We start from the raw sequence: 26,537 nt of genomic DNA on the forward strand, positions 1-26,537 counted from the left end.
GGCCCCACAAGACTTCCTTTTTACAGTTTTTCTCAGTCGCTTTGGTGCTATTCTCACATCACTATTAACATTTGCACAGCAGTTAGTGCATTTCTCCAAACAATTAGTGCAAACTGCAAAACCTAGTGGATGACCTGCAAAAGCATGTCACTTGCTCAAAATGGATAGTCCATTCCTCAAAAGCACGTATTCATGTCAATGAAACTGTCAGTGTCATCAAAATGAGAAGTCTCGACACCATCGTTTATGAACAAGATAGTCAAATGGCTTTGTCATGTTTTCATTATGACAGTTCTCTCAGTGTTTTCCAATGCAAAAAAGGGCAGAACTCGGTGACACTACCTGAACATGCTCAAGACAGCACTATACAGTACTTGTACAGCCATTTGAAAACTACAGTAAAGTTACACATTGCTGTAGTTAGGGGAGTAAGTGAGTACAAGACACTGAATACGTACATTTTTACTGTATGCTCTTTGCAATTCTACAGCATTGTGACAGAATTTGATAACTAGTTCAACAATTTTGTATGTAATGACTCAAGCAATGAAATGAAGACTATTCGTTTTATAGGGAACGACTATTCAGTATCCATAAGTATAGTTCATTTTGATTGACATGACATAAGCAAATGATAATGTTAAAACACAGCAGATAAGTGTATGAAAGCAACTGATACATGTCCAAAAGCATTTGCAATTTGTTCAGAGGAAGGAGAATTTGCTACTATGATGTGCACAAATGACTAAATGTTGTGGAGGTTGAACTAATAGTTATGAGAATTTTCATTCTGATCTGCAAAAAGCACCAAAGCGACTGAGAAAAACTGTAACATTCCATATGTTATCTTAATGCAGAGGAAGTAGATTGGGGCCCAAATAGAATGAACAAGCATTGTTTTTGTTTACCTTGTTGAAAGGGTCTATAGTGCTGTCTTGAGCATTTTCAGGTAGTGTCACCGAGTTCTGACCTTTTTTTTGCATGGGAAAACACTGAGCATAAACTGGCATAAAAGCCATTTGACTATCTTGTTCATAAACGATGGTGTCAAGACTTGGTGACATTGACATACATACTTGCTTTTGAGGAATGGACTATCCATTTTGAGCAAGTGACGTGCTTTTGCAGGTTATCCACTAGGTTTTGCAGTTTGCACTAATTGTTTTGAGAAATGCACTAACTGCTGTGCAAATGTTAGTGATGTGAGAAAAGCACCAAAGCGACTGACTAAAACTGTAAAACCCCTGATACTATATAATTTAGGAAACATTCTAATGCAAGTAATTTCCTAGGCCTACCTACCTCGGGTATTTTCTGATTTCTTTTCACTGTCTTAATATGAAATATAGACATAGGCTATTCAGCAACTCCCTTTACTCATTTCATTCATTTTTCTCATGTTTTACTTATTTTAAAATTAATTCAAGGAATCATATTTCAGTTGCAGGGCTGGCACATGTATTATGTAGCTTTACCATTTGTAGGCGTCCTATTCGGTCGGGTTTATGCCAATACTGTATAATTATCAAAACGTCGGTGCGTACCTGTGCTTGATTGGCTTCTACCAGTGTCACTTGAAGAACATAGGCGGGCGCATTGAAATTCTCAAGTTACAGTTCAACTAGCAGGGGAAGGAACCAGGGAAGGAATTGACTACCTACCAAACAAAACACTAGTATCTAGACGCGTACACTGCAGTTATTTCCGTGTGGTCTAGAACTATTTCACGTGTTTAAGGACTTGACAAAGTCCTAGCAATTTCTTCCTTGATGTCAGTTCACCATTGCTGCTGGATCATTTGACCAGACAAGTGAGTATGAGAGTAGCAGCTAACGTTAACGTATGGTGCTAACTTTAGCTTGTAGCCAGCTAGCTAATCATATGTTGTGGCTCCCATGCTGACCTGGCTAATATTAGGGGTTTCATTGTGGTTGACTATACATTTTAAGTTTTGCCGGTAATGTGTTTGCACTGGTAGATGCATTTGCAGTACAATTTCGGCAGACAGCGTGATCCATCTGAATTGAAAGCACATGTGAGACACTAGCTGGCTTGCTATCACTTGCTGATGGTGAAAATTTTTAGCTAGCAAGCTAGCTGTGATGGCAATCCTACCGCTAGTGGTCTTAAGCATTTGCTGGAAAGGCAAAGTGAGGTATTTGTTTACGATTTTCGCAAGGACTAAAGTCGTATATCATGGCGTTCGCACTGACGCTTTTCAACAAATGTTGGGTTTATTGGTCGTCCATTCTGAATGCAGTGTAACGTTAGCCTTCGTTGACTATTAAATGTAACTATTGCATCCATGTGGGATAATCTTCTATGCCCCCAGCTTTTTACGTAACATCGGAAACAAACAGTCAGCCATCAAGGTAAGTTAATGGTAGTAAGTGAAGTCTAACATCAACTTACGTTAAGATACGTGGTCATTAACATAATGTTAGACGTTAATTCAAACAACTCTGAAATCTAACATCAGTTATCTGATCATGGCAAATTTGTTTTGAGTTCACGGTTTGTCTTGGGAAGATAAAGTCTGTTTCCCACTGTTCGTAGTGTGTCTGTATTGCCCGTGTTGAATCTGTTTCCCTCAGGTCTCAGATCTTAAAATCTCCTCAGCATTTTAAAATACTTAGAATGCTGAGATTGTAATCCTGGAATGCAGAGGTTGTAATTGAAGCATTTGAGGACATTTAAATATTCATGGAAGACATTCATTTGTGAAGACTAAAGTGGTTGTAGCACGGGTATGCATAGGTCTGCAAAATGTTTATGGAATATTGATATACTGTAGGCTATTGCCAGAGTAACTCCATCCCCACCCTCAAATACTGTATAGAGACTACACGCAATTGCAAATGAGATTACTGACTTGGACGTTTGGTGATGCTTTCGCATGTCCGCATCATGTTGTCACAAGTAGCCCTCCCAGGTCTTTATGGCCTGTTTTTTATGGCAACATGCTTCACATCCACCTGGGATCGGTATTGAAAGCCCCTGACCAAGATGCATCTGGTCTGCACATTGGGAGCTGTAAGTCACCCAACCCCCCCAGTTGCAAGGTCAGACCGGTCCCCTAGTCAGCTGCTAAAATGCCTTCTTAACTGGCGGAAGGAAGGCAGTCCGAGACCACTTGCATAGTAAGAATCTCACTTTCTCTCTGTATGTGTGCTCTCAAATGTTCATGCCCTAAGGCAGGGGTCGGGAACCTTTTTTGCCTGGAGAGCCACTTTTACCAATTTTTTTTTTTTTTAATCTCAGAAGAGCCACATAAAGACGGTTACAAGAAAAAGTTTAGATATTTAACGTACATTTACTTTCATTCAACAGAGGATTTTTAAATACATGTTCTACTAGTTTTAAAAGTAATGTGCAAGTAACTTGAAATGTAAAGTGGAATGACAGAAGTATAGGCCTTAGGCTTCCCATGTAGGCTAAACACCACCGCTATTTTCCCAGTGTTCTTTTGGTATGCAAAGTAACCTCATAGTTAACAACACAACACTCAATTTTCATGACATGACATGTCATTGGCGAAATTGAACATTAGGCCTACTGTACCAGAGATTAGATTTGGTGATGGCCTTGGAGTCTGGCTGGCTCATATTCAGTGAGGTGAAGTTTCATGCAAGAATTGAGGCTGTCATCATTTAAGGGCAACTCCACGCAAAACTGTCATATATCCATAACGCTAACATGGCATTGTGTTGGCGTTATGGATGTGACAGTTTTGCGCGGAATTGCCCTTAAACGTGAGCGCAGGTTTGTCTTTATATTTTTCATATGTGAGAAAGATTTCTCATATGCAAATGGAACCGAACAGGGTTAACACAGCAATACTAACTCGTTGCAGTGTGCGATATATAACGGGCAGTTCATTTCGCGTTTTCAGAATCAGTCTTCGGATGGAAACTTTCCCATTTCAGCCCGCTTGTGTTCGCGCTTGCAAGCTGTGGTCACTGACGTTTCCTTTTTGACATTTTCCTTATCTAGCCTACAGCAAGCGCACACATCAACAATAACAATTAAAGTGTTCTCGTTCATATTTTTTTCTCTTCGCCATTTTCTTTGTTTTGGATACAACCATTAGCTAGCTGAATTTTTAAGTAAAGCATCAGCGGGTGGAATGTTATCTCGGCACAGCATTGTCCAATAAAAAAAACGCGTTTTTCATATCTGTACAGTACATCGACGTAACCGTGAACTTCAGCGGTAGAGAACAGACATGGGATGGATTAAACTACGTGAACATATTTATATTTCGAACACTATCTTAACATGTTGATTTCTGTAGATCAATTTCTAATTTAATAAAGTACCAAAATTATTCATGACTTATTGAGTAAACAAATGGCAGGTTTGTCCGAGAGCCAGATGCAGTTCCCAAAAGAGCCACATGTGGCTCGCGAGCCATATGTTCCCGACCCCTGCCCTAAGGCCTGTAGGTGGTTGGCCTTTATGGTGAACTACATCAACCAGTCCGGGTGGTGGAGAAAACACAATAACAGGAGCTCTGGTTTAGAGTGTAGGGGTGGGGGCATTATTGTTTTCTACAATTTGAAGGTGGAGAGTAGTAATAAACTTTCAACATTTAAGCTAGCCTATACCACTGTTCCATTGCGTTGTATGTCCTTTTGTCATCCAAGTATTGTACAAATGTGTTTCTCTGATGTTGAAAGGCTTTTTGTGCTACTGTGAGGTAGGAAGGGAGCAGATGTTATCTGAGGTCTCACCTTTCCCATTTTCCATGCCTGTTCTCTGCATTATGCAGTGTGTCTATTCTGTCAGCCCACATAACATGTCAAAAACAGGGGCAGCTAAGGGAGAGGGAGTATGAGGGTGTTTGTTGTCATCCACAGGCTTCCTCATTTTAGATACTGCCTAGTTTATCTATAAATTAGTACATTTGGTGTCTTGTAGGAGATCGTGTATAGGTCTTTTGGAAATCATTATTGGCTTTGATGACAGATAACACGCCCCCTCCTACACACACTCACACCCTAACAATAGAAGCTACACAACAGCTACACTCATTTACAAAACACAGATTTATAATGTTTGGATTAAATCCAGTCAGGTTAAATTGAATGGTTCTCATTACCAAAGCCAACAGGACGATATTGATGTTGATGTTGATGGCCACTGATGTTGAATATGAAAGCTGAATGTTATTTGAGTGATGAGTTCATTAACAGCCACTGTCTGCCTCTGTTGACTCCACAGGCGTTGGATGACCAGCAAGCTGTGGGAAACGCTCTTCTTCCACTGAGGCTCGCCATATACATTTCACCTGCTAGTCAAAATGGAGCCTCTGATCCCTGGTTGGCAGCAGGACTGATCGACTCACTGGCCGCCCCCAAGATGGAGAGGAAACGCCGAAAGAAATGAACTCGATAGGAAGAGTAATATGAACCATGTGTGACTCTGGCCTCTGTGGCTTCTGGACCTGAATTCTGCCCCTGTTTGGACTCATCACCTGGCAGTTGTGCTTTTGTTCGCTTTACTTGCCACATTAATGCCCCAAGCTTTGCAGGACTGTTAAGAGGCCACCCTCTGGCCTGCCTCGCGTCCAGCCAAGTGGGAGAGACATCAAAGGCCTCTAGATGGGGTTTAAACTCGGACGTACCATGGAGACGGTCAGCCCGGGCATCCTGTGGCTCTCGATGATGGCCACTCTGCTGATTGGCAGGCTGCCATTGGTGGGGACGGAAAAGGAAGGTGGCCCCTCGTCCGCAGCCTTCTCGGACGGGCCTCAGAGTTCCAACTGCTCCCAGCTCACCCTCAAAGTGGAGTTCTCCACCAGAGTGGTGGAACATGGTAAGCTAAGTTGACTCGGCGTGGTTCTGACTTCCGTACAACTCTATGCTGTTTTTGATGTGATCATGTTTAAGGATCTGTACTTTAATGCATACTCACTCTGCTGCTTGTGTCGTGTGGTTAGTGTTAGCATATGGCATATGAGATTTCCGTTTGTTTTTGTTCTGTTTTTTTTTTCCACTTTCATAATACTCACATGAAATATCTAATCTAAGTCACTCACAGGGTGAATAAAATGACACAAAACTAATGGTGCAACTAATGTGCAACTAAATGCCATATGGCTGTGGTACACACATAAACAAAAGCTGCTTTCAGACATATCCTCCACAGTATATGCAGAGCTTTGTCAAACATAGTTCCGAGCCTTCGGGTGATTCAGATATGATGCTAACATGCCGACATTATGTGGTCATATGTGTGAACGACACAGACACACATTAACAGAATCTCTGTGTGGTTGAATACGCACATGCACAGAAACTCAGCATGTTCTTCGCTTCATTCAGACACGAGTTCATTTACATAATGTCCATCGGAAATACTAGGAGGGGAGTAGGCTAGTGTAACAGCCGGCTAAGTTCGGAATTCCAAAAGGCCAGTTATGTTGTTCAGATATATGGCCCAACCACTTGACATCTGCAGAACATCCAGACTTACACGTAGGTCTGAAAGCAGCTAAAGACAATCAGAAAGAAAAATTAAGAAAAACAATGCATTCTCATGTATAACCTGGCCCTGTGTATTAACCTCATAGCTGAGGGAATTGTGCCAAATTAATGCATTTAAGCCCTGGTTAATAAGCGGTACATTACGGTATGTTAATCAAATTAGTTGGAAAAGAGCACAACAGGCCTTGCCTATATTTCTTACTAAAGCTTTAGTTCAATTTGAAGGTCCAGTTGAATACCAGGTGATCCCCCAGTCATCGGTTTTGTTGGGCCCTGAGTTCATTGCCATCAACTGTCAGAAGATGAGTGAAGATGAGTTGTTCACTACAGAGGAGGCATTGTGCAGGTGGAGTGCACAGAGGATTGCCAAGCCCCACCTTCCAAACTGCGGCATGTTTAGACACTGACTGCTTTGGGTGTCTCTGTTGAAGAGCAACACAATAGATGGAGGGTGCAGGTGTACAGGTGAGGTGTTTACAGCTGGATGCTGGGTGAGGCACGCACAACACAAGAGAGTTGGCCTAAGGCCTTGAGTGCATTCTCCTTGCTTCCCACAAGCAGTCACTTGCAGATGCATTTTTGTGTACACACACACAGACACGCACACGCACAGAGAGAGAGAGGAATGCAAATTAATTAACAATGCTAATTCACATGCACACGCTCACACACACTCACACACTCCTCAAACCCAGTTTGTAAAGCTCATGTGTTTCTGGTGGAAGTATAGCCTTCTGGGTCATGGTATTTATAGCCCAACCTGTTTTTTGGCCCATGAATGAAGTCTTTCAGCCAATATACAGTGTTTTATTCACCCCCACCTACTCACTCACCCACCCCCAAACACACTCTTCCTTTGCGGTCACTGGTTTCCATTGTGGTGGAGGTCAATGCAGAGTAGGAAGGGGTCAGGACCTGAGTAGGGTTATTTGGGTGTAGCGTTATTTTGGAAATGCGTGTGGGTTGAAGTGCTTAGTGCTTGAACAAAGAATGCCCCCTTGGAGCTCTGTGGGCTGCACACTGATCATTTCTGTTGTGTAGTAATGCAACTGATCACTGATTTCATTAGAATGAGCCAGTCAATCAGTACGAGTCTCCCCGAGCTGCAGCTATAACTCGGTTAGGTGATTTGACTGGACTACTGCCAGGCATTTGCCATTTGTCTGTCCTAATACTAAGATAACAAACCGTCACAATGCCAAACCTCTCTCTCTCTATCTCTATCTCTCTCTCTATCTCTATCTCTCTCTCTCTCTCTATCTCTATCTCTCTCTCTCTATATCTCTGTGCAATAAGCTTGTTGCTCAGAGGTAAAGTGGCACCAAGGGCCATCCTGTATGAGAGACCTTAATCAGCACTGACTGTTGAGTTGTTCACAGCGGCATGATCAGATTTGTTGCGCCGGATTTCTTGGGCAGTGCAGTGCACTTTCCGGATCCATTCCAGCCTCATTGGCTCACATTGCCTGGAAAAAGGCTTTCTTTAAACAATGGTCCTGTTCACAGGGGACGCGTTACATAATGACATGCACAAACTGCCAGGGAAAGAATAGGGGCGTTTCCCATGCACACACCCCCCCCCCCGACAAGAAGGCTCCCAAGTCGGGAGACCTGCTGCTCCAACTGCGCTGAATCCAGGAACAAGGCCTATCTGATTGCCCCCCGTATCTCCTCGTGTTATGTTGCGCCTCAGACACTTCTAAGCGGCTTGTAAAGTCTGTGCTAAGCAATGTCCTCTCTTGTATGGAGACTGGCGCAGAGCCTGATATCCATGTGGACCATGGCTGATAAAGGTTGTTGTGCCCCTCGAGGCCTGGCAGTGTACCTTGCTCAGACGTTATCAAATAACTAAGTTGTAAGTAAGTAGCTGTAAGTTGTGAGTCAATTGGTACATTGATATGAAAATTGATTGTACAGGAAATGTTGATGTCAACATCAAGGACCAAGTACAGTAGTCTTGCCTTAAATTAGATTATTTAGTGTATTAAGTAAATCTCCCATCCTTCTCGTCTGTTTGTGCCTCCCTGTTACATTTTCTTCACCCCTGCCTCTATCTCTCTCCCTCTCTTGCACCTCCAGAGTACATTGTGGCGTTCAACGGCTACTTCACGGCGAAGGCCCGCAGTCACTTCATCAGCAGCGCGCTGCGGAACTCGGAGGCGGACGACTGGTGCATCGTGCAGCGTGAGAACCCGGCCAGCGACTACCCCAGTGACTTTGAGGTGGTGCAGATTCGGCAGGCGGCACGGAACAGCCTCCTCTCGCTGCAGGACCACCCCTACGTCAAGCGCGTCACGCCCCAGCGCAAGGTCTTCCGCACCCTGAAGATGGTGGACGGTGAGTGGAGAGCTCAGTCTCGCAGTCGCCCTCGGTGCCCCTCTTTTTACCCCAATTTCTCATGCTCCCCTTGTCTTCATGACCCCTCCAGAGAGGCTATGTTTTCAGTGCTATATCTGCCTGTGTTTGTTAGAAGCCACTGGCTATTTTTGTTGTGAGTATGCTGATTTAAATGCATTTGTTTGAGAGAATGTCCAGACTTAAGATATCAAATATCTGTTGGTCACAATACGGATAGTTATGTGATAGTTATTCTAACTGTGTGGTGCCTTGCAATGACCAGTGTGACAAGGAGCTCAGGGGGGGGACAAAGAGCTGTTTGAGTTTAGAGCTGCTGGAGAGGAAGAAATGAGTCCCAAGGGATTGTGGGATTGTGGGGGTGAAAGAGTGCTGTGTATGCCCGGCCCAACCCCACTTCACCCTCCCGGCACACATACACAGTATTCAGTATTGACTTCTACTCTCTCACTCTCACTCACACTCTCACTCTCACTCTCACTCTCACTCACACTCACACTCACACTCTCACTCTCACTCTCACTCTCACTCTCACTCTCACTCTCACTCTCACTCTCACTCACACTCACACTCACACTCACACTCACACTCACACTCACACTCACACTCACACTCACACTCACACTCACACTCACACTCACACTCACACTCACACTCACACTCACACTCACACTCACACTCACACTCACACGTACTCATTATCTCTCATTTCAAAGACCTTTCAAAATATCTCCAACATGCCCTTTCAGAGGCACCCCCATCACTTCAGGAGCACACTGCAGTGGCCCACCCCACACTTCCCAGCGGAACCCAGGCGCCGACCACTTCCGCTCTCTCTCCCGTTTGTTTGGAGCGTCTCCTCTACAGACCTGAACGCTGACCACTTCCGCTCTCTCTCCCGTTTGTTTGGAGCGTCTCCTCTACAGACCTGAACGCTGACCACTTCCGCTCTCTCTCCCGTTTGTTTGGAGCGTCTCCTCTACAGACCTGAACACCCACTGCTTCTGTCTACTTCTGTGCCAGCAGCACTCTCTCCTCACCCTCCTCTGTGTCAAGGGTGACCTTCGCCTCTCCCACCTAAACCCTTCCTCTCCTGTGCTCTAGCCCAGTGGTTCTTAAACCCCTTCCAAGAAACATGGGCCAAGTCTTGCGACCCCCTTCTCTCTAACCGGCGGAATTTGTTTCGAAATGTTGCGAGATGGGCATTGGAAGCAGAGTCAGAAAATGTCTTCTCTCATAGGTTGGCTATGTCAACACCAAAGACATTAAGTCAATGGCAGCCTTTGACTAAAAATTTCTTGCAAGTCATTTTGTGACCCCCCCCCCCTCCAATATTTTTGCCGACCCCCAGTTTAAGAACCACTGCTCTAGTCCTATCAGTCCTTTCCTCTCTCCTTCGAAAGTGTTTCATGACCGAGCGGAGTTGGGCACAGTTAATCATTTGTGTTGTGGTGGAGGTCAGTTTTTTCGACCCAAGTATTCATCTCCCAGGGAGTCAGTGAAGGCTGGTAGGTCATCTAGTGCCAGGTCTAATTGTTATCTAAACACAAGTAGGAGTAGGCTCTTGAATGTTTGGAAGCTGTAGGGGGGATAATTGGAGTGTGGTTTAATTTCACCTCTCCACCCTCCCACCCCACCCATGGCCTCAGGGGTGATTAGTTTTGTGGTTTACGTGTACCGTTTCTCTACTTCTGTGTTGAGTGAGCCTGTTACCAAGCAACCGCATTTCTAATGATGACGTGTGCCCTGAATGAGCCTGTGTGAATTGACATTGGACAAGCTTGAGTTCACTGTAGAACTGCACTGCAAGGGTATCATTTTGTGCAGATTAAGCACAGGTAGTCTAGGTACATGTCTATGATTAAGTGTGTCAAATGTGTTGCAACGATATTATAAGTGTGTTGCAATGATGTATTGTAAGTTGTTCTAGCTAGTTGTGGTGCACTGCACAGGGAGCACCTGGTAATTTGAATGGAAGACTATACGCTAACAGAAATGGGTTGTTTCCCTCCTGTTCCAAATCAGCACCCTGATTATCTAAATGGTTGTTAATCATTTGAGATGTGGTTGAAGGACTCCCACTGCAACTGCAGAGAACTTGCTGAGAGGGCGTTGGGAAGTGGACGGAGATATGGCAGCTTGTCTCGGCATGCCCTGCTGTCTGACAAGGGAGGCAGAGAAATCTGATGAGTAGCCTATTCAAAGTCAGCGTCCATCATTGTCTAACTGTTGTGAGGATGACCTTTATTCACGTATTGAAGAAAAGGACGCAGTGAAGTTGGAGTGCAAATGGACAGGGGAGTGAATGGACAAGAGGTAAAAAGTATAAACTGTCCCTCGTCATTGATGCCTGTAGCGTCGTTGGCCACTCTCGTGGCAGAACTGGCCTCTAACCCGTATGAGTGTTGTCTTACGTCATAGGGACACAACACTGACCAAATGGAAAGGGACAAAGGGGCACAACAACTGAGCACACTTAAAAAAAAGAAAAATTAGGGGACAGTTCATGAACGCGCATATTTTCTGATTGATTAGTTGCAATGAACAAGATTAAGTTGATGAGCGGTTCTAAATATGGGCTCTCTCAAGCATCTTGAACTGCAGTGTCTTGTTCCTTGCGCTGAAGGTTTCATCATCCCCTCTAATGGAGGTTTTTTCAACAGATTGTGATTCAGGGACCTTCATTCTGACTAAGAAAGCAACCTGACGAGCACCACTGAATACGAAATAGTCATAGCCACCACATTGAAACTACATTATCAACGCATGGTCAGGGATCCTCAGCAGCCTCTGCTCTAATGCATTTCTTGCATTTCGCTCCTTTCTGTGCCATAGCTGCAGGGGACTCTGGGAGCTCGTGCAACGACACGCGCTGGACACAGAAGTGGCAGTCGTGGCAGTCGTCTCGGCCGCTGCGGCGCACCAGCCTCTCGCTCGGCTCGGGCTTCTGGCATGCCACCGGACGCCACTCCAGTAGACGCCTGCTGCGCGCCATCCCCCGACACGTCGCTCAGATCCTGCAGGCAGACGTGCTCTGGCAGATGGGACACACTGGTGAGTGTGTGTGTGTGTGAGTGTGTGTGTGTGCGTGTGTGTGTGCGCGTGTGTGTGTGCGCACGCACATCTGTGACACTGTCACAGATGTGGACAGAGAGAATTATGTTTGTTGGTGAGTCTTGCAGACTAAAGTGTGGCCTGAGTTTTTGGGGTGTGAGACAGTGAGCATGTCTCGACATAGTATGTCAATATGTAATACATTTGTAGATTACAAGTATATTAGTGCATAATGGCTTCAAGTTGCAGGAGTTTCATCACTGCTGTGGACTGTATAGATGGCTGATAGCAGGTGTACATCAGTATGGATGTGGAGTGACCTCTGTGTTTTATTTTCAGGCTCGGGGGTGAAGGTGGCTGTGTTTGACACTGGGCTTAGTGAAAAGCATCCACACTTTAAGAATGTCAAGGAGAGAACCAACTGGACCAATGAAAAGACACTGGATGATGGTGAGACTTCTGACTTTGAACTGGCAGTGACCGTAGTAGACGCTGATGGATTAAAGTTTGAGACTGATTAGCTGTGCTTGGCTGTCAAGAGTGATGACTTTGACTTTTTGCCTTTGTGGCCTTTAAACCTCTGATTCTTCTTTTAATGTATGTGGTGTCAAAAAAATAGTGTGCTAAACATATTGTTTGGAACTATTGTACCCCAAAGGAGACATGGGCAAAAAATCTATGTTTCAATTGCACACCAGAAACTCCATGTAGGAGGTCTGTACAGAACATAGAATACATAGGAAACAAAGTGGTAAGATAAAAAAAAAACAGATTTTCCCAAAGATAGTGTCCAGTGTTTGTTTTCAGACTTGGATATTAAGTTAAGTAAAAGTGTTATGCCACAACTGGTAAAACGCGAGCACAGTTGGCAGCAGCAGAGTGCCAACCCCTCTCCTCTGTCCACAGGGCTGGGCCATGGCACCTTTGTGGCAGGAGTCATCGCCAGCATGAGGGAATGCCAGGGCTTCGCCCCTGACTCTGAGCTGCATATATTCAGAGTCTTCACCAACAATCAGGTATGGGCACCTCCACTTTAAGTTTGCCCACAGTGAATTTATGATGCTACTGACTCAAATGCCATGAACCCTTTTTTACATGGTAAGCTACTTTTACTGACTGATGGGAAGGACCATGTTGTCTGCTAAATGGTGAAATGGTGTTGAGGAATCTGTTCTGTGCCAGAAGTTTCAGTTTCCCCCCTCATGTCCTTAGGTGTGATGGTAATTTTGATACCATAGATTTAATAGAGACCCAGTCAGACCAATAGTATGAAAAATCAGGAACAGAGTTTATTTACAATGATGCGCATCAAGGGAGAGACAGCATGACTTCACCTAAAAATCCATCAGCTGCTCTAACTAGACAAGAAAATAGTTAGGGTTTAAGTATCCTTCCAAGCTGACGGGAGATGGCGTTGGTCATTCCATCTCACGTGGACTACACTGAATCAGACCCTGATTAGTGGCAGCCTGGCAATCCGGAGCAGATAGCTACTGACGCAGTCTAGCAGAACAGTGAAACACTGCAAAGTCATAATATTCCTGCTTATCTCTAAACACAGTCACACACAGATATACACAGGGACAGTACAGATATCATACAGTCATTACATAGAATCATACTTTTAGTATCAAAGTGACCCACTAATGAGAAATGCAAAACATTAAACCACATATTGGAATATTGGACATAATGTTCTAATCCACTTTCTCTCAGGTGTCATACACCTCCTGGTTTCTGGATGCCTTCAACTACGCCATCCTCAAGAAGATCGATGTCCTGAACCTCAGCATCGGTGGTCCAGACTTCATGGACCATCCTTTTGTAGACAAGGTGACATTACACCCCCTCAGTGTAAAAGGATTGTTAAATGCAATACATATATTGGTGTTGCATTTGTAAATAGTGGTGATCAATGCATGTGTGCTTGTCACAGGTTTGGGAACTAACTGCCAACAGAGTAATCATGGTCTCTGCTATCGGAAATGATGGGCCCCTGTATGGGTGAGTTCAGGAAGAGTACTTCTGCTCAGTACTGCAGTCCTCAGAATTTGTATTACATTTGTGGAAATTGCAATGTTGTGATTGTGTGTGATTCTCCAGGACTTTGAACAACCCAGCTGATCAGATGGATGTGATTGGGGTTGGGGGGATTGACTTTGAGGATAACATCGCCAGATTCTCATCCCGTGGAATGACCACCTGGGTAAGTCTGCACCTGGTGCCATAGCAATACATCCTTTTTCCCCCTTCTTGTACCCCCCCCCCCCCCCACCACCCCTCTCCAGTGTGCTACCTGACAGACGGGCTCCTGTTTGGGCAGGTAATCCCTGTGATGTGACCTACTAAAACCAACAGACATCTTATCACTCAATCTCCTGCTCTGAATTGCTTCACTCTGAAGTATTTGGGTTGTTGTCTTCCTGCCCTTTTCCACACACATAGCGAATCCTCCTATCAGCCCCGGATCTTTATGTCGTAGATCAAGAGTCTTCCCCCCCCCCCTTAGAAAGGCCAGTTCTTTTTCTCTCTTTCTCTCTCTCTCTCTCACTCTCTCTGTCACACCAGGGAGATGTATTGGAGATAGGAGCTAGTCCTTTCTGTGTTATCTGCACATTCTCTGTTGTGTCTTTTGTCACCTCTGTCTCTACCTCACCTTCTCATATTTCCTTCTCCTCCGTTTCTCCAGGAGCTGCCAGGCGGGTATGGCCGGGTGAAGCCCGACATCGTGACCTACGGCTCTGGGGTGCGTGGCTCTGGCTTGAAGGAGGGCTGCCGCTCACTCTCGGGCACCAGTGTGGCATCGCCCGTGGTGGCAGGAGCTGTGACCCTACTGGCCAGGTGGGATGGGTGTCTTAACGCCTTTGGAATGCACCGGGTCACTCTCCTCAGCTCCATTTCCTACCAATCAAAGACAATCTAGATTTACTGTAGGATGACCGCAAGCTAGTGTTGCATTTCATTAAAAAAGGTACCAGTAGTCCATTTAATATGTGCAGCTTTACTTTTGTATCAACATGCACCTCAGTGGGGCACCTCCATTGGAGACCTGTCTGTGTCGGTGGTTACAGATTAGCAGGATCTTGGACAAAGGAGAGCTGGAATGAAAGCTGCCCTCTCCAGACCTGCCTTTTCATTCTTTTGGTGCTTGAGTCTCAGGTGTTGTTTATAAGTCAGCCCCAATCAGGATCCCTGAGATGTCTGTGGCCAGGGCCCTATCTGGAGCCTGAGCCCAAGAACAAAAGAAAAAGATGAAAGATAGACAGCAGCAGCAGTCCAGACAGAGTCGCGTCAGTGTGCACCACCTGTCTTTAGAGACCTCAAAACGGTCCTGCCTTTGACAGAGGGGCTGTATGATGCCCCGACGTGTCACAAATAGGAAACAAACCATCAGTCACAGGGCATAAGAGCAGCAGCAGGCAAAGATGTCAAAGGGTGCATCTCAACCCAGGCAAAAAAACAGACCAAGCACAACTCCGTTATGTTTTGGAATGAGTCATGTTTTGGAACTAATCTGATGTTTAGTGAATATCTTTTTTTATATATATATTTTTTTTTTTTATTCAGTATCATATATGTCACTGGTGCACTAGATGTATTTACGGTATATTTTTTAAGTATTTAGGTCTAGAGAATGGCAGTTGACAGTTTTCTGCTTTTTTTGTCTGTGGAGTTGTGTGGTTGTGGTTCAGTAGTACAGCAGGGTGCCCTGTGGCTCCCCTTTTGGGCGTATCTCAGGGTGAGACTGAAGGGTTTCATGCTCTGTTTCTCAAGGTGAGATGATTAGACAAGTGAGTGGACTCACACACACACACACACGCATCCATGTGGATAACAGCTCTGTTATGACTGCCTGTGAACAGCTCCTCCCTTCCTGCATCCTAGACCTAGATAACACACACACACACACAAACAGGCGTTCTCACTCTCACGTTTATGACCTTACCCACTCGTTCTAATCTCATTTCACTTGAGATATGATCATGTTGTCCTAAAAAACCCATTCACAAACACTTCAAACAACTGCTTGCAGTTCAGCTGCGCACACCCAAACATTTACTTGATTACTGCTGATGTATACAAATGGCAAGCATCGCTGTCTAGTTCCTACAGCCTTGAGTTATGTAACGATCAAGGTCACAAGGACTAGTTCAGCTCTCTTCATTTGCTTTTGGACGTTTACTGCGCTTATAAGTGTGCCTACTGCCACTTCAGAAGTTCAGACTATTTGTTGGTGCTATGTAGACCTCTCTGTCCCTTCCTCTCTGTCTCTCTCTCTCCCCCCTCATCTCTCTCTGACCTTTATCTGTGGACTTGCTCTGTTGTGCCGTGCCCCCCCGCCCCAGAGGAAACAAGATAAGCCGTCTGTTTGAGATCCAGTCCCATAAACTGCAGCTGATACTGCAGGCACAGGTGCTGTACGCAGGCTTTATGTGGTCTGTTGGAGTCCTCGGACACAGCTCGGCACAGCTGTGTGTCCGGCATGTTAAACGGGACGCGCCTCACTCCATAAACTGGTGGCAATGGACAAGCCTTGTTAGTCATGAAAAATATGTGGTACTAGTCTATTAATCCTACTGTTCCATTGCAACTAAAATTACCAAGTTTTGTATGTTGTTCGAGTTTTTGTTTGTTTATTTTATGAGGAACTTCCTCAGAGGGTGGGGCCCTGTAGTTTAGTGTCTCGTATCTTGATGCCCCTGATCAATGTACAGAGGACGAGATGGCACTGCACCTGTAGAACTGTGCCCTCAGCCTGAGGGTTTGCATGGGGCCAGGAGAATCCTGAATCTCGGGAGGAATCTGGTCTAAAGAGGGTCGCTGTAGATGCCTCAGTCATACAGACAGATGCAGACTGGAGCCAGATCAACGTGTTTGTGTGTCCCTCTGCTGGTTCGGAGAGCTGCAGCCTCCATTTGGCAGAGGCAGATTGTTTGTCTCTTTTTGAGTGGAAGGCTTCTTGAGCAGTGTGGTTTGTTCCGGTCCACTTCACTCGGCTCAGCGAGTCTGGGAGGGGGGGGGGGTGGATTGGCGGGGGCAGACAGACAGACAGGCAGGCAGGGGAAGGTCAAGGGTCACAGAGAGTTAAGAGTGTATTTCCCAGCAGCCCTGCAGAAGCCCTGATCCCACACACTCTCAGTGGCATCAAGGCCGACCTCTCCCTCTTTACAATGACATGAATCAGATGGCTTCACAATGGCTTAATCGTCCCACAGCAGCCCAGTCTGTCCTTGCCATCAACCTTGTCTGCCGTGTGTCCTTCAGTGTCTACCCCTCTCTGACTGGCTAAACAGTTGATAAGACAACAGTGTTGGTCTGTGTGGACAAACGCATTCATAGTTGTCATACCACTGGGGACATTCACAAAGTGGTGCTTTGTGACCAAAGCCAGTTTGTGCAGTGATTTACGGTGTGACTACTAACCTCAGACCACTGCTCTATTGTTTTATTAGATATAGGGGCTACTCCAGACAGTAATCACTAATGATTTATCATGCAAGAATTTCACATCATAAATGTTTGTTTTTCTCTCTGTCTCTGTCTCTGTCTCTCTCTCTCTCTCTCTCTCTCTCTCTCTCTCTCTCTCTCTCTCTCTCTCTCTCTCTCTCTCTCTTACATTCTCTCTCTCTCTCTCTCTCTCTTACATTCTCTTTACCTCACTCCTTCTTTCCTCCTCCTCCCCCTCCCCTCTTTCTTCTCCTCCCTGCAGTACCGTGTTAAACCGGGAGCTTGTGAACCCCGCCAGCATGAAGCAGGCCCTGATTGCCTCGGCTCGCCGCATCCCCGGGGTCAACATGTTCGAACAGGGCCACGGCAAACTGGACCTGCTCAGGGCATACCAGATCCTTAACAGCTACCGGCCCCAGGCCAGGTAGGCCAACCTACGCAATGAATTCATCAAGCGCCTTTCCTGATGGTGCAGTATAACCTTTAACAGGCCCCTAATAAAATGATAGCACAGGATATGTAGAGGGAAGTGGTGATCTAATGTTTCATAAAAAAGAACTGGAGGTTGTTAAAACAATAAAACCATTTGGAACGAGTGTGTGATATTTCAGATAAAGCTAAAACATTCTGGTCCTTTGGACAAATTGATCTACTTGATAACATTACACAAACATAACATTACCAAATTCTGTAATGCCTCAGTGTCCTGTTGTAAATGACCCCCTGTGTGTCTGTGTGTGTCTCTGTGTGTCTCTGTGTGTGTGTGTGTGTGCCCAGCCTGAGCCCCAGCTACATTGACCTGACGGAGTGCCCCTACATGTGGCCTTACTGCTCCCAGCCCATCTACTACGGGGGCATGCCCACCATCGTCAACGTCACCATCCTCAATGGCATGGGCGTCACCGGCAGGATCGTGGACAAGGTAAGGAGCTGCTGGACTGCCCATCCGGATGGAGAGGATAGACCGGTTAAATGAACGCACACAAGTGTATATTGTGTTTAAAGGTTCTCTAAGCGATGTTACGCGGTTTCTAAGTTAAAACATTTTTTGTCACATACAGTTCACAATCTGCTAGCTGCCTGTCCCCTTAATACACTGTAAAAAAATTAGGTCTCTATAAATGGCCCAGGCTCCAAAAACGGCAACAAAAACAACCTGGTGCAGCCTGGACCAGGCTGTTTTTGTTGCCGTTTTTGGAGCCTGGGCTGTCTACAGAGACAGCGTTTTTTTTACAGTGTATTCAGGGGACAGGCAGCTAGCAGATTGTGAGGAGATGTTTGCTGTATGTGACAAAAAATGTTTTAGCTTAGAACGCAGGTAACATGGCGTCGAGCACCTTTAATAAGTATCTGCCCTCTGCTCTCCTCCTCCCCTTTCTCTCCCCATAGCCCATCTGGCAGCCCTACTTGCCCCAGAACGGCGACCACATCGACGTAGCCGTGTCCTACTCGCCTGTCCTGTGGCCCTGGGCGGGCTATCTGGCCGTGTCCATCTCTGTGGCCAAGAAGGCGGCGTCCTGGGAAGGCATTGCTCAGGGACACATCATGGTGACTGTGGCCTCACCAGCAGAGAATGACGTGAGTTCATGTAACAGCAGAGCAGTCCATAATCATGGGAGTTGCTACGCACTATATTTTACTAAATTATATTTAGTGTTACTATATATTATTATATACTAAATTATATTTAGTGTTACTATATATTATTATATGCTAAATCAGCTCTGATGTTGCATGCAGACTTTATAGTCCAGCTGATTGTTGTCCATACATTTGCCATATCAGAGTGACTTAAAAGTCAGTGTAGTTGAGAACTGGATGGGTGTGCATGGCTGTAGAAACCCGCTCCTGTGGGGGTTGTGATGAATGCTGTAATGTGACGCCTCTTCTCTCCTCCTTTGGACCTGTTCTCTCTGGGCCAGTCTAAGGTTGGAGGGGAACTGACCTCCACTGTGAAGTTACCGCTGAGGGTGAAGATCATCCCCACGCCGCCCCGCAGTAAGCGGGTGCTGTGGGACCAGTACCACAACCTGCGCTACCCCCCTGGCTACTTCCCCCGAGACAACCTGCGCATGAAGAACGACCCGCTGGACTGGTGAGCGCTAGGGAGCTAGGCCCGCTAGTCTGAGGAGAGCCCAGAGCTTTCTTTTGGACTGGTGTTTATTTGTTTTTGTTTGTCAAAAACTTTGATGAATGGTTGTTTAATCAATTTCTTCTTCTTGTTTGTCCTATAAATACATGTATTCTTCTTGTTTGTTCATTGGGTTTATGGATGACCGTATAGAATAGAAGAGCCTGCAGGCTTGTGGTGTTAACTTTTTGTTTTAGTGTTACATTTTTGTGTGTATAAAAGATGCCCTAAAGGATGAAAATGATTTCACTGAATTCTATTACATTGCCTGTGATGAGTGGAAGATAAGATATCATTGCAGGCTTTATAAAAAAACATGTCCTCATTAACTTTAAAATGCCAATTAAAATGGAGTCCACTGGGTAGAAATGTCCCCTTGGTAAAAGTTTAGAAACTGAAAGTTTTTAATGAAAAGGGCTTCCTAGATAAGAGGCTGGTGATGTGAGGAGGACCTCTAAATGAGGACCTGCAGTTGGATTGGAATGGAACTCGCAGGACCAGTCAGTGTGTTACTGACCTTGGCTTTCAGGTGGCGCCAGACTGCTTCCTCTTGATAAATAAAGAGGCTACTAAGTTTTTTGTTTTCTGATTCCTCTGTGCCTTCTCCCCTGTGTGTCATTGAAGGAATGGAGATCACATCCACACCAACTTCAGAGACATGTACCAGCACCTCAGGAGTATGGGCTACTTTGTGGAGGTGCTGGGAGCCCCGCTGACATGCTTTGATGCCAGTCAGTATGGTGAGTCATTTGCTGCTTTGTGAACTTGTCTCGAACCTTATTAGCAGAGTTACATCCAAAGAGTGGCTCAATTACAGTTAACTCAATTAGTTTTAAGTTAATTTCATTTAATCATTCTCTTGCATTCATTCTCACATCATTTATCAAATCACTTACATTCTGTACCTGTACCTGTGTGTGTGTGTGTGTGTGTGTGTGTGTGTGTGTGTGTGTCTGTGTCTGTGTCTGTGTCTGTGTCTGTGTCTGTGTCTGTGTCTGTGTCTGTGTCTGTGTCTGTGTCTGTGTCTGTGTCTGTGTCTGTGTCTGTGTCTGTGTCTGTGTCTGTGTCTGTGTCTGTTCACAGGTACATTGCTCATGGTGGACAGTGAGGAGGAATATTTCCCAGAGGAAATCACTAAACTGCGGCGGGACATCGATAACGGGCTGTCACTCATCGTCTTTGCCGACTGGTACAACACATCCGTCATGCGCAAGGTCAAGTTCTACGACGAGAACACCAGGTAGCATCCCAAGCCCCGTCACGCCTCCCGTCACACACACTTTATCCACCAACTCCTCCTGTCACATGGACATTTCCTACCATCATTGTGCCTGTCACACTTATTCTCACACACACACACACACACACACACACACACAGACAGACCCGCTCATTCACACAGACGCACTCATTCTCACACATACTCACGCGTGTACACACACACACACACACACACACACTCTTGTTCACACATATTCCCACTACTAGACCTCACTGTCACACACACTTTGAGTTCTGTCAGTGTGTCACTGTCAAACACCTCATCAACCCGGGAGGCAGGGCCTCCGTAAGCATCTCATTTAAAAGCCATCAGCGTTAATCACTGCTGTCCAGGCAAGGCTGCTCTCATATCTCCTCTTGCCCCTGACACACTCACAGTTCGTTACTCACTAAGTGCAAGAGTCAGGAGACACTGTCAGGAAGTTCAGTGCAATTTCAGAATAAATAGACCCCTGCTGGTACCTCATACACCATCCTGCACATTATAGTGGTGATATCTATGTGTACGGTATATTGTGTGTAATGCAATACAACACAATACGTATAATGTATACATTATATGAATTTCGTCACATTGTTTTGCATTATTGGGGTAAATATTTTAAGACTCCAACTAACCATTATTTCATAATCGCTTAATCTGTCTAACTTTCTTGATTAATCGATTAGTTGTTTGTTTCACCATTGTCTGACATTTTATAGATCAATGTTGATCAGTGTTTCCCAAAGCCCAGGATAATGTCTTTTTTCCCTTAGAAATTTACTCAATGCGAATAATTGATTACCAAGATAGTTAACGATTGATTCAATAGTTGACAACCAGTCAACCATCTAATCAGTTCATTGTTACAGCCCTTAAAAATGTATTATTTTGAGGACCATACTCCTCCAGACTCTCCAATATTATCTTCCTCATTTGATCCTTCATGCTGACCAACATTTATGACTATGTGCCCCCTTAAGGTTTTGAAGACCATAATGAGGTTTTAGACCTGAGACTTGTGTTTGAGGAGATGTTTTTTTTTTGTTAGAACGACTTGCATCATGATTTATGGCTCTCCCACAGGCAATGGTGGATGCCGGACACAGGGGGCGCCAACGTGCCAGCTTTGAATGACCTCATCTCAGTGTGGGGAATGGCTTTCAGCGACGGCCTTTACGAGGGAGACTTTAGCATGGCTGACCATGACAGTAAGAATCACCTATGATTTCAAAATGGGTTCTTGGATCATTAGCAGTTCACTGTTCTTGTTTATGTAAATATCTGAAATCTCTCTCTCTCTCGCTCCCTCTGTCTCTCTGTCTCTCTGTCTCTCTCTCTCTCTCTCTCTCTCTCTCTCTCTCTCTCTCTCTCTCTCTCTCTCTCTCTCTAGTGTACTATGCCTCTGGCTGCAGCATAGCTCGTTTTCCTGAAGGGGGTACTGTTATCGCTCAGACCCTGAAGGATCAAGGTAAACAGCACCCACATTTCCGTTTCCATGGAGACAGATAATTTGCCCAACATTCCTCTTTTTCCCCCTCTGCATCTGTATATAGATTTGTCCTTCTCTCTCTGCAGTTCATAAGCATTGCCTTTGAATTCCAGTACTCTCCATTTAACTCCCTCAGCTCCCTTGTGCTTGTTTTCCAATCACTGAAAATGTTCTCTTCCAGAATGTTTATTTAAACTGCTACCTGACTGTGTGCTTTGATGTTTTTTGGCACATTTGCACCATCCTTTGAATAAAAACACTCAAATTAAATTAAGATAGAAATACAGTATGAAATATGAATGAGCCTCTTTTCCATGCAGGCATAATGGTTGATGGCTGGTCCTACAGAAACACTTCCCTAAAAAGAAAATTATGCTATTTTCCGCGGCACAGAATTTGCAATCTGTTCACAGCTCCCTTCCAAAAATGAAAATGTTGTACTATAAACTGTAAGCAGCCAATTAGTTCATATTAACAAACTTAAAAAATGCCAACTGTCAAGATGGCTCCCAGAGCTAGTCTGAGTACTGTAGGTTAACCTTAACCAACGTCACTGAGAGCATGACTAGGATTGAATGAAATACACTGCAAAGATTTCCAGCAAAGTGGCTAAGACAGACAGTAAAGACTGCCTCCCATCTCAGAGGCAAGATGGGACAGAAAATAGGACTAGAAATGAGTTATCTCTATCAGAATGTTTCGATCTGCCATTGCTATTTTATATGTGAAAAGGGCTTACGTTTCATCTTTTTCTCAGAGTCCATCTGACATGTTTATCGTTCTCTCTCCATTTCCCCCCACCCCCCTCTGCAGGACTGGAGGTGCTAAAGCAGGAGACTGCGGTGGTGGACAATGTTCCCATACTGGGACTCTACCAAACTCCCTCTGAAGGCGGGGGACGCATAGCCCTCTACGGAGACTCCAACTGCATAGACGACAGTCATCGGCAGAAAGGTACCATAATACATCCTCCTCAGTATGACGGTGCCTATCTGTGCTGTAGTAGCAACTTGGCTCTCCATCTGTTGACCCCATCTTACTGAGTGAAACACAAAGATGTATATGCTCAGATGGAGGAGCATACTTACATACTTGCTAATAGTGCAGGTGTCGTCATTCTGACACACACTGATGGTTGACAGCTGCTAATTGTGTGTGTGTGTGTGTGTGTATGTGTGTCTGTGTCTGTGTCTGTGTTGTGCACTCAGACTGCTTCTGGATGCTGGATGCCCTGCTGCAGTACACCTCCTACAGCATGATCCCGCCCAGCCTCACCCACTCCAAGAGCAGGGTGGCACCCCCTACTGGCACGGAGCAGCCCCTCCCACAGAGACTCGAAGGCAAGGCAACACACACACACACACACACACACACACACACACACACACTGAGGCACGGAGCAGCCCCTGCCATAGATACTAGAAGGCACGGCAACACACACACACACACACACAGACACACACCAACCCTATTCATCTCTACATCAGCAATGAAATCTGAAACGTGGCCAGAGTCAATTCCAGCAGCTCCAATTTGCTGAGTGTTCTTGGCTGGACTTCAGAATCTCTCCTGCTTGTTTGTTTGCCAGCGTCTGATTCAGCATTTGTTTCATTTGTTTGTTTGCTTGTTTGTTTATTTTGTATCCTCCTCTTGGCCGATCGTCTTTCGCACCTCTGTGGTTTGACCGCAGGGGGTGGGGTGGTCACCATGTAAACATGTTGTTTACTCTGCCTTTGCTGTTTTGCGGGTGAGCCTGAAGTATGGCTGCGTGGGTGGGCGGGAAGGCTTCAGTGTCCGTCCGTTTTAGACTTGTTGGAGATCAGAAGAAGAAGAAAAAAAACACCTTCTGGTCACACATTTCCTTGATAAACAACACCACTGCTGTGGTAATGTTATGTAATCAATACTGCCCTGCTGGTTGGGACGGAGTTGTGTTTATTGGTACAAATATTTCTGTAACCTGCCTCTGAAGGAGGCACAGTTGAAACACAGTTTTTGTTTTATGGTGAGTATGACATGGTGAGGCTAATCTCCTCTCTTGCAGGCAATCACCTGTATCGGTACTCTAAGGTGCTGGAGGCTCACCTGGGGGATCCTAAGCCACGACCACTCCCGGCCTGCCCACACCTGTCGTGGGCCAAGCCCCAGCCCCTCAACGAGACAGCGCCCAGGTGTGTGACATGAGCCTCTGCACCACAGCCGTCAATAGTGTATGATAAATATGTAGAGATATCACTGTATCTGAGGAAACAACTAATTCCAACCCCCCCCTCTTGCTTTATCCTTGTCTCTCTCTCTCTCTGTCTGTCTGTCTCTTTCACTGGCATTCTTGCTCCCCCTCTCCTTGTCTCTACCACTCTCTCTGACCTCTAGTAACCTTTGGAAGCACCAGAAGCTGCTGTCGGTGGACCTGGATAAAGTCGTTCTCCCCAACCCTCGCCCGTACCGGCCCCAGGTCCGACCTCTCTCCCCAGGGGAAAGTGGGGCCTGGGACATCCCTGGAGGTGAGCCCTGTAACCCAACTCTGCCCACTGGCACAGCTCTTAGGGATGGCGTAATAACCTGACTGCATGGTGGTCCGTTGTCAGGACCAGTGGACAATGAGAATAAAACGGCTAACTGATTGCTTTTGATGATGCTCATTGCTTTTACAACTGTGGTAGTGTTATGTAAAGAGGTTGGTGCTCTTGCCCCCCTCCACTCTGTGACCGTTTTTGACTGCTCCTTGACCTGCATTTGTTCTCCCGTCCCCAGGCATAATGCCCGGGCGGTACAACCAGGAAGTGGGCCAGACCATCCCCATGTTTGCCTTCCTGGGTGCCATGGTGGTCCTGTCCTTCTTTGTGGTGCAGCTGACCAAAGCCAAAAACAAGCCCAAGCGCCGCAAGCCGCGAGTCAAGCGCCCAACGTACCTGCAACAGCAACAGCAGACCCCGCACACAGGCAAAAATCCCACAGTGTGATCGGAGGGGGAGGGGAGGGGAGGGAAAGGGAACGGTGGGAGCCCCCGCACACCTAAACAGACTTGGCCACAAAAACACACGAGAACCTGGACTCCTGGGAGAGATTCTCCCTACCAATGTGTGTTTGCTTTAGGGGAATGTGCAGGGCAGAAAGTGTTCCTAAGAAATGGTGGGTGGGGAGGGGTGCATGTGTAGGAGACTCGAGAGCTGTGTGATACACACTCCTCTCTGCCACAATGATGATAATTATGAAGAGGACATCGACGATGATTATGTTTTTGGAACCAGTGCAGCCTTCAACTGATGAACACGGGCAAAGGTGTGATCCCAAGGACATTGGTGTTCGTTTCCCCCTCACTGTGGCGGTTGTCCTCTCTTGTAAAGAGCCTTTCATTCCAGGGAGCGAAGAGCAGGCATTGGGTTGTTGCCTGTCTCGTCTCCCGCTCTTTTTTAATTTATTATGTAAGTTTGATCTAATCTTTCATGCCCCTGACTCCAGCCCTCGTGTCAAAAAGGATGTTTGAAAGCTTGGACCTTTTTTAAATAAGTAGATCTGCAGAACATTTGGGATGTAATTGCTGTTTTCTTTTCTTTTTTTGTACAACAAGGTCATTTCTGGGTGTCTGTCATTTTGTTGTTTTTTTTGTTTTTTTTTAAATGAAATGGTATTTGCCGATACAACTTGTAAATAGATAACCTGTTCGTCAATGGTCAAAAATCTTTTCAAATATATCTCATCAGTTATAAAGCATCAAAAAATGTGTTTTTCACTTTTTTTCCTCGATCCAATTTTGCCTTTTTATGTGCTATTTATGTCATACGTTAATATTAAAAAAAATTTAAACTTTAGTTTCTTAAAAAAATGGATGGAAAAATCCATTTCCATCCATTTTTTTTAATCCATTTTAGTTTCTTAAAAAAAAATTCTTAAGTACTACTAATACTTATGAGCTTTCATTGATAACTAGGTCTGTACAGTTGAGCATAATCATACATGATGAGTTCATTTCAGGTCGAGAGTTGAGATTTTTGAGGATTGCAGCAAATTGCTAGCCTGGATGCCATTCGAATTTAGCCTCGCCCACAACATTTGAGGTTGGGAAGTTCGGTCTAGACCGTTGTGGAGCAACTATGCCCAAACCAGAGCAGTTCGGACCAGAATAACTCTTGAATGGTTTTGTTTAGAGCTGAAAATGTAATTGTGTTTGACAGAGGATAGATGTAGGGTGTTAGTGACAAAATATTAGCTTTTAGTATGGTACGATGTATTTGTAAATTACTTTTAATTACAAAGTGTTTCATTCATCCTGGTTCTCCCTAACAAAAACGCTGTTGCTAGAAGGTAG

The 26,537-nt window shown here is 45.3% G+C and overlaps 1 protein-coding gene across 2 annotated transcripts; it reads left to right on the plus strand.

Annotated features, from left to right (window-relative positions):
• The first annotated feature begins 1,635 nt into the window (after positions 1-1,635).
• mbtps1 (membrane-bound transcription factor peptidase, site 1) lies at positions 1,636-25,829 on the plus strand. Of its 2 annotated transcripts, XM_076262201.1 has the most exons (24): positions 1,636-1,810; positions 2,333-2,372; positions 5,224-5,817; positions 8,567-8,824; positions 11,678-11,896; positions 12,236-12,346; positions 12,803-12,912; positions 13,613-13,729; positions 13,833-13,900; positions 14,000-14,102; positions 14,586-14,737; positions 17,607-17,768; positions 18,122-18,266; positions 18,734-18,922; positions 19,267-19,439; positions 20,100-20,215; positions 20,559-20,715; positions 21,823-21,947; positions 22,130-22,207; positions 23,042-23,182; positions 23,437-23,568; positions 24,273-24,399; positions 24,602-24,732; positions 24,983-25,829. In XM_076262201.1, exons 3-24 carry the CDS (start codon positions 5,604-5,606, stop codon positions 25,189-25,191), a joined length of 3,237 nt encoding a protein of 1,078 aa, XP_076118316.1. In that variant the 5' UTR covers positions 1,636-1,810; positions 2,333-2,372; positions 5,224-5,603; the 3' UTR covers positions 25,192-25,829. The 2 variants fall into 2 exon arrangements, with proteins under 2 accessions (XP_076118316.1, XP_076118315.1); XM_076262200.1 differs by lacking the exon at positions 2,333-2,372.
• Positions 25,830-26,537: the final 708 nt, after the last annotated feature.

The sequence above is a fragment of the Alosa pseudoharengus genome, unplaced genomic scaffold (genome assembly GCF_046254945.1).
Source record: "Alosa pseudoharengus isolate Yale_2024_CS ecotype anadromous, Long Island Sound unplaced genomic scaffold, YU_APseudo_1.1 YU_APseudo_1.1_scf_10, whole genome shotgun sequence".
In the NCBI taxonomy this organism is placed as follows: Eukaryota; Metazoa; Chordata; class Actinopteri; order Clupeiformes; family Clupeidae; genus Alosa; species Alosa pseudoharengus.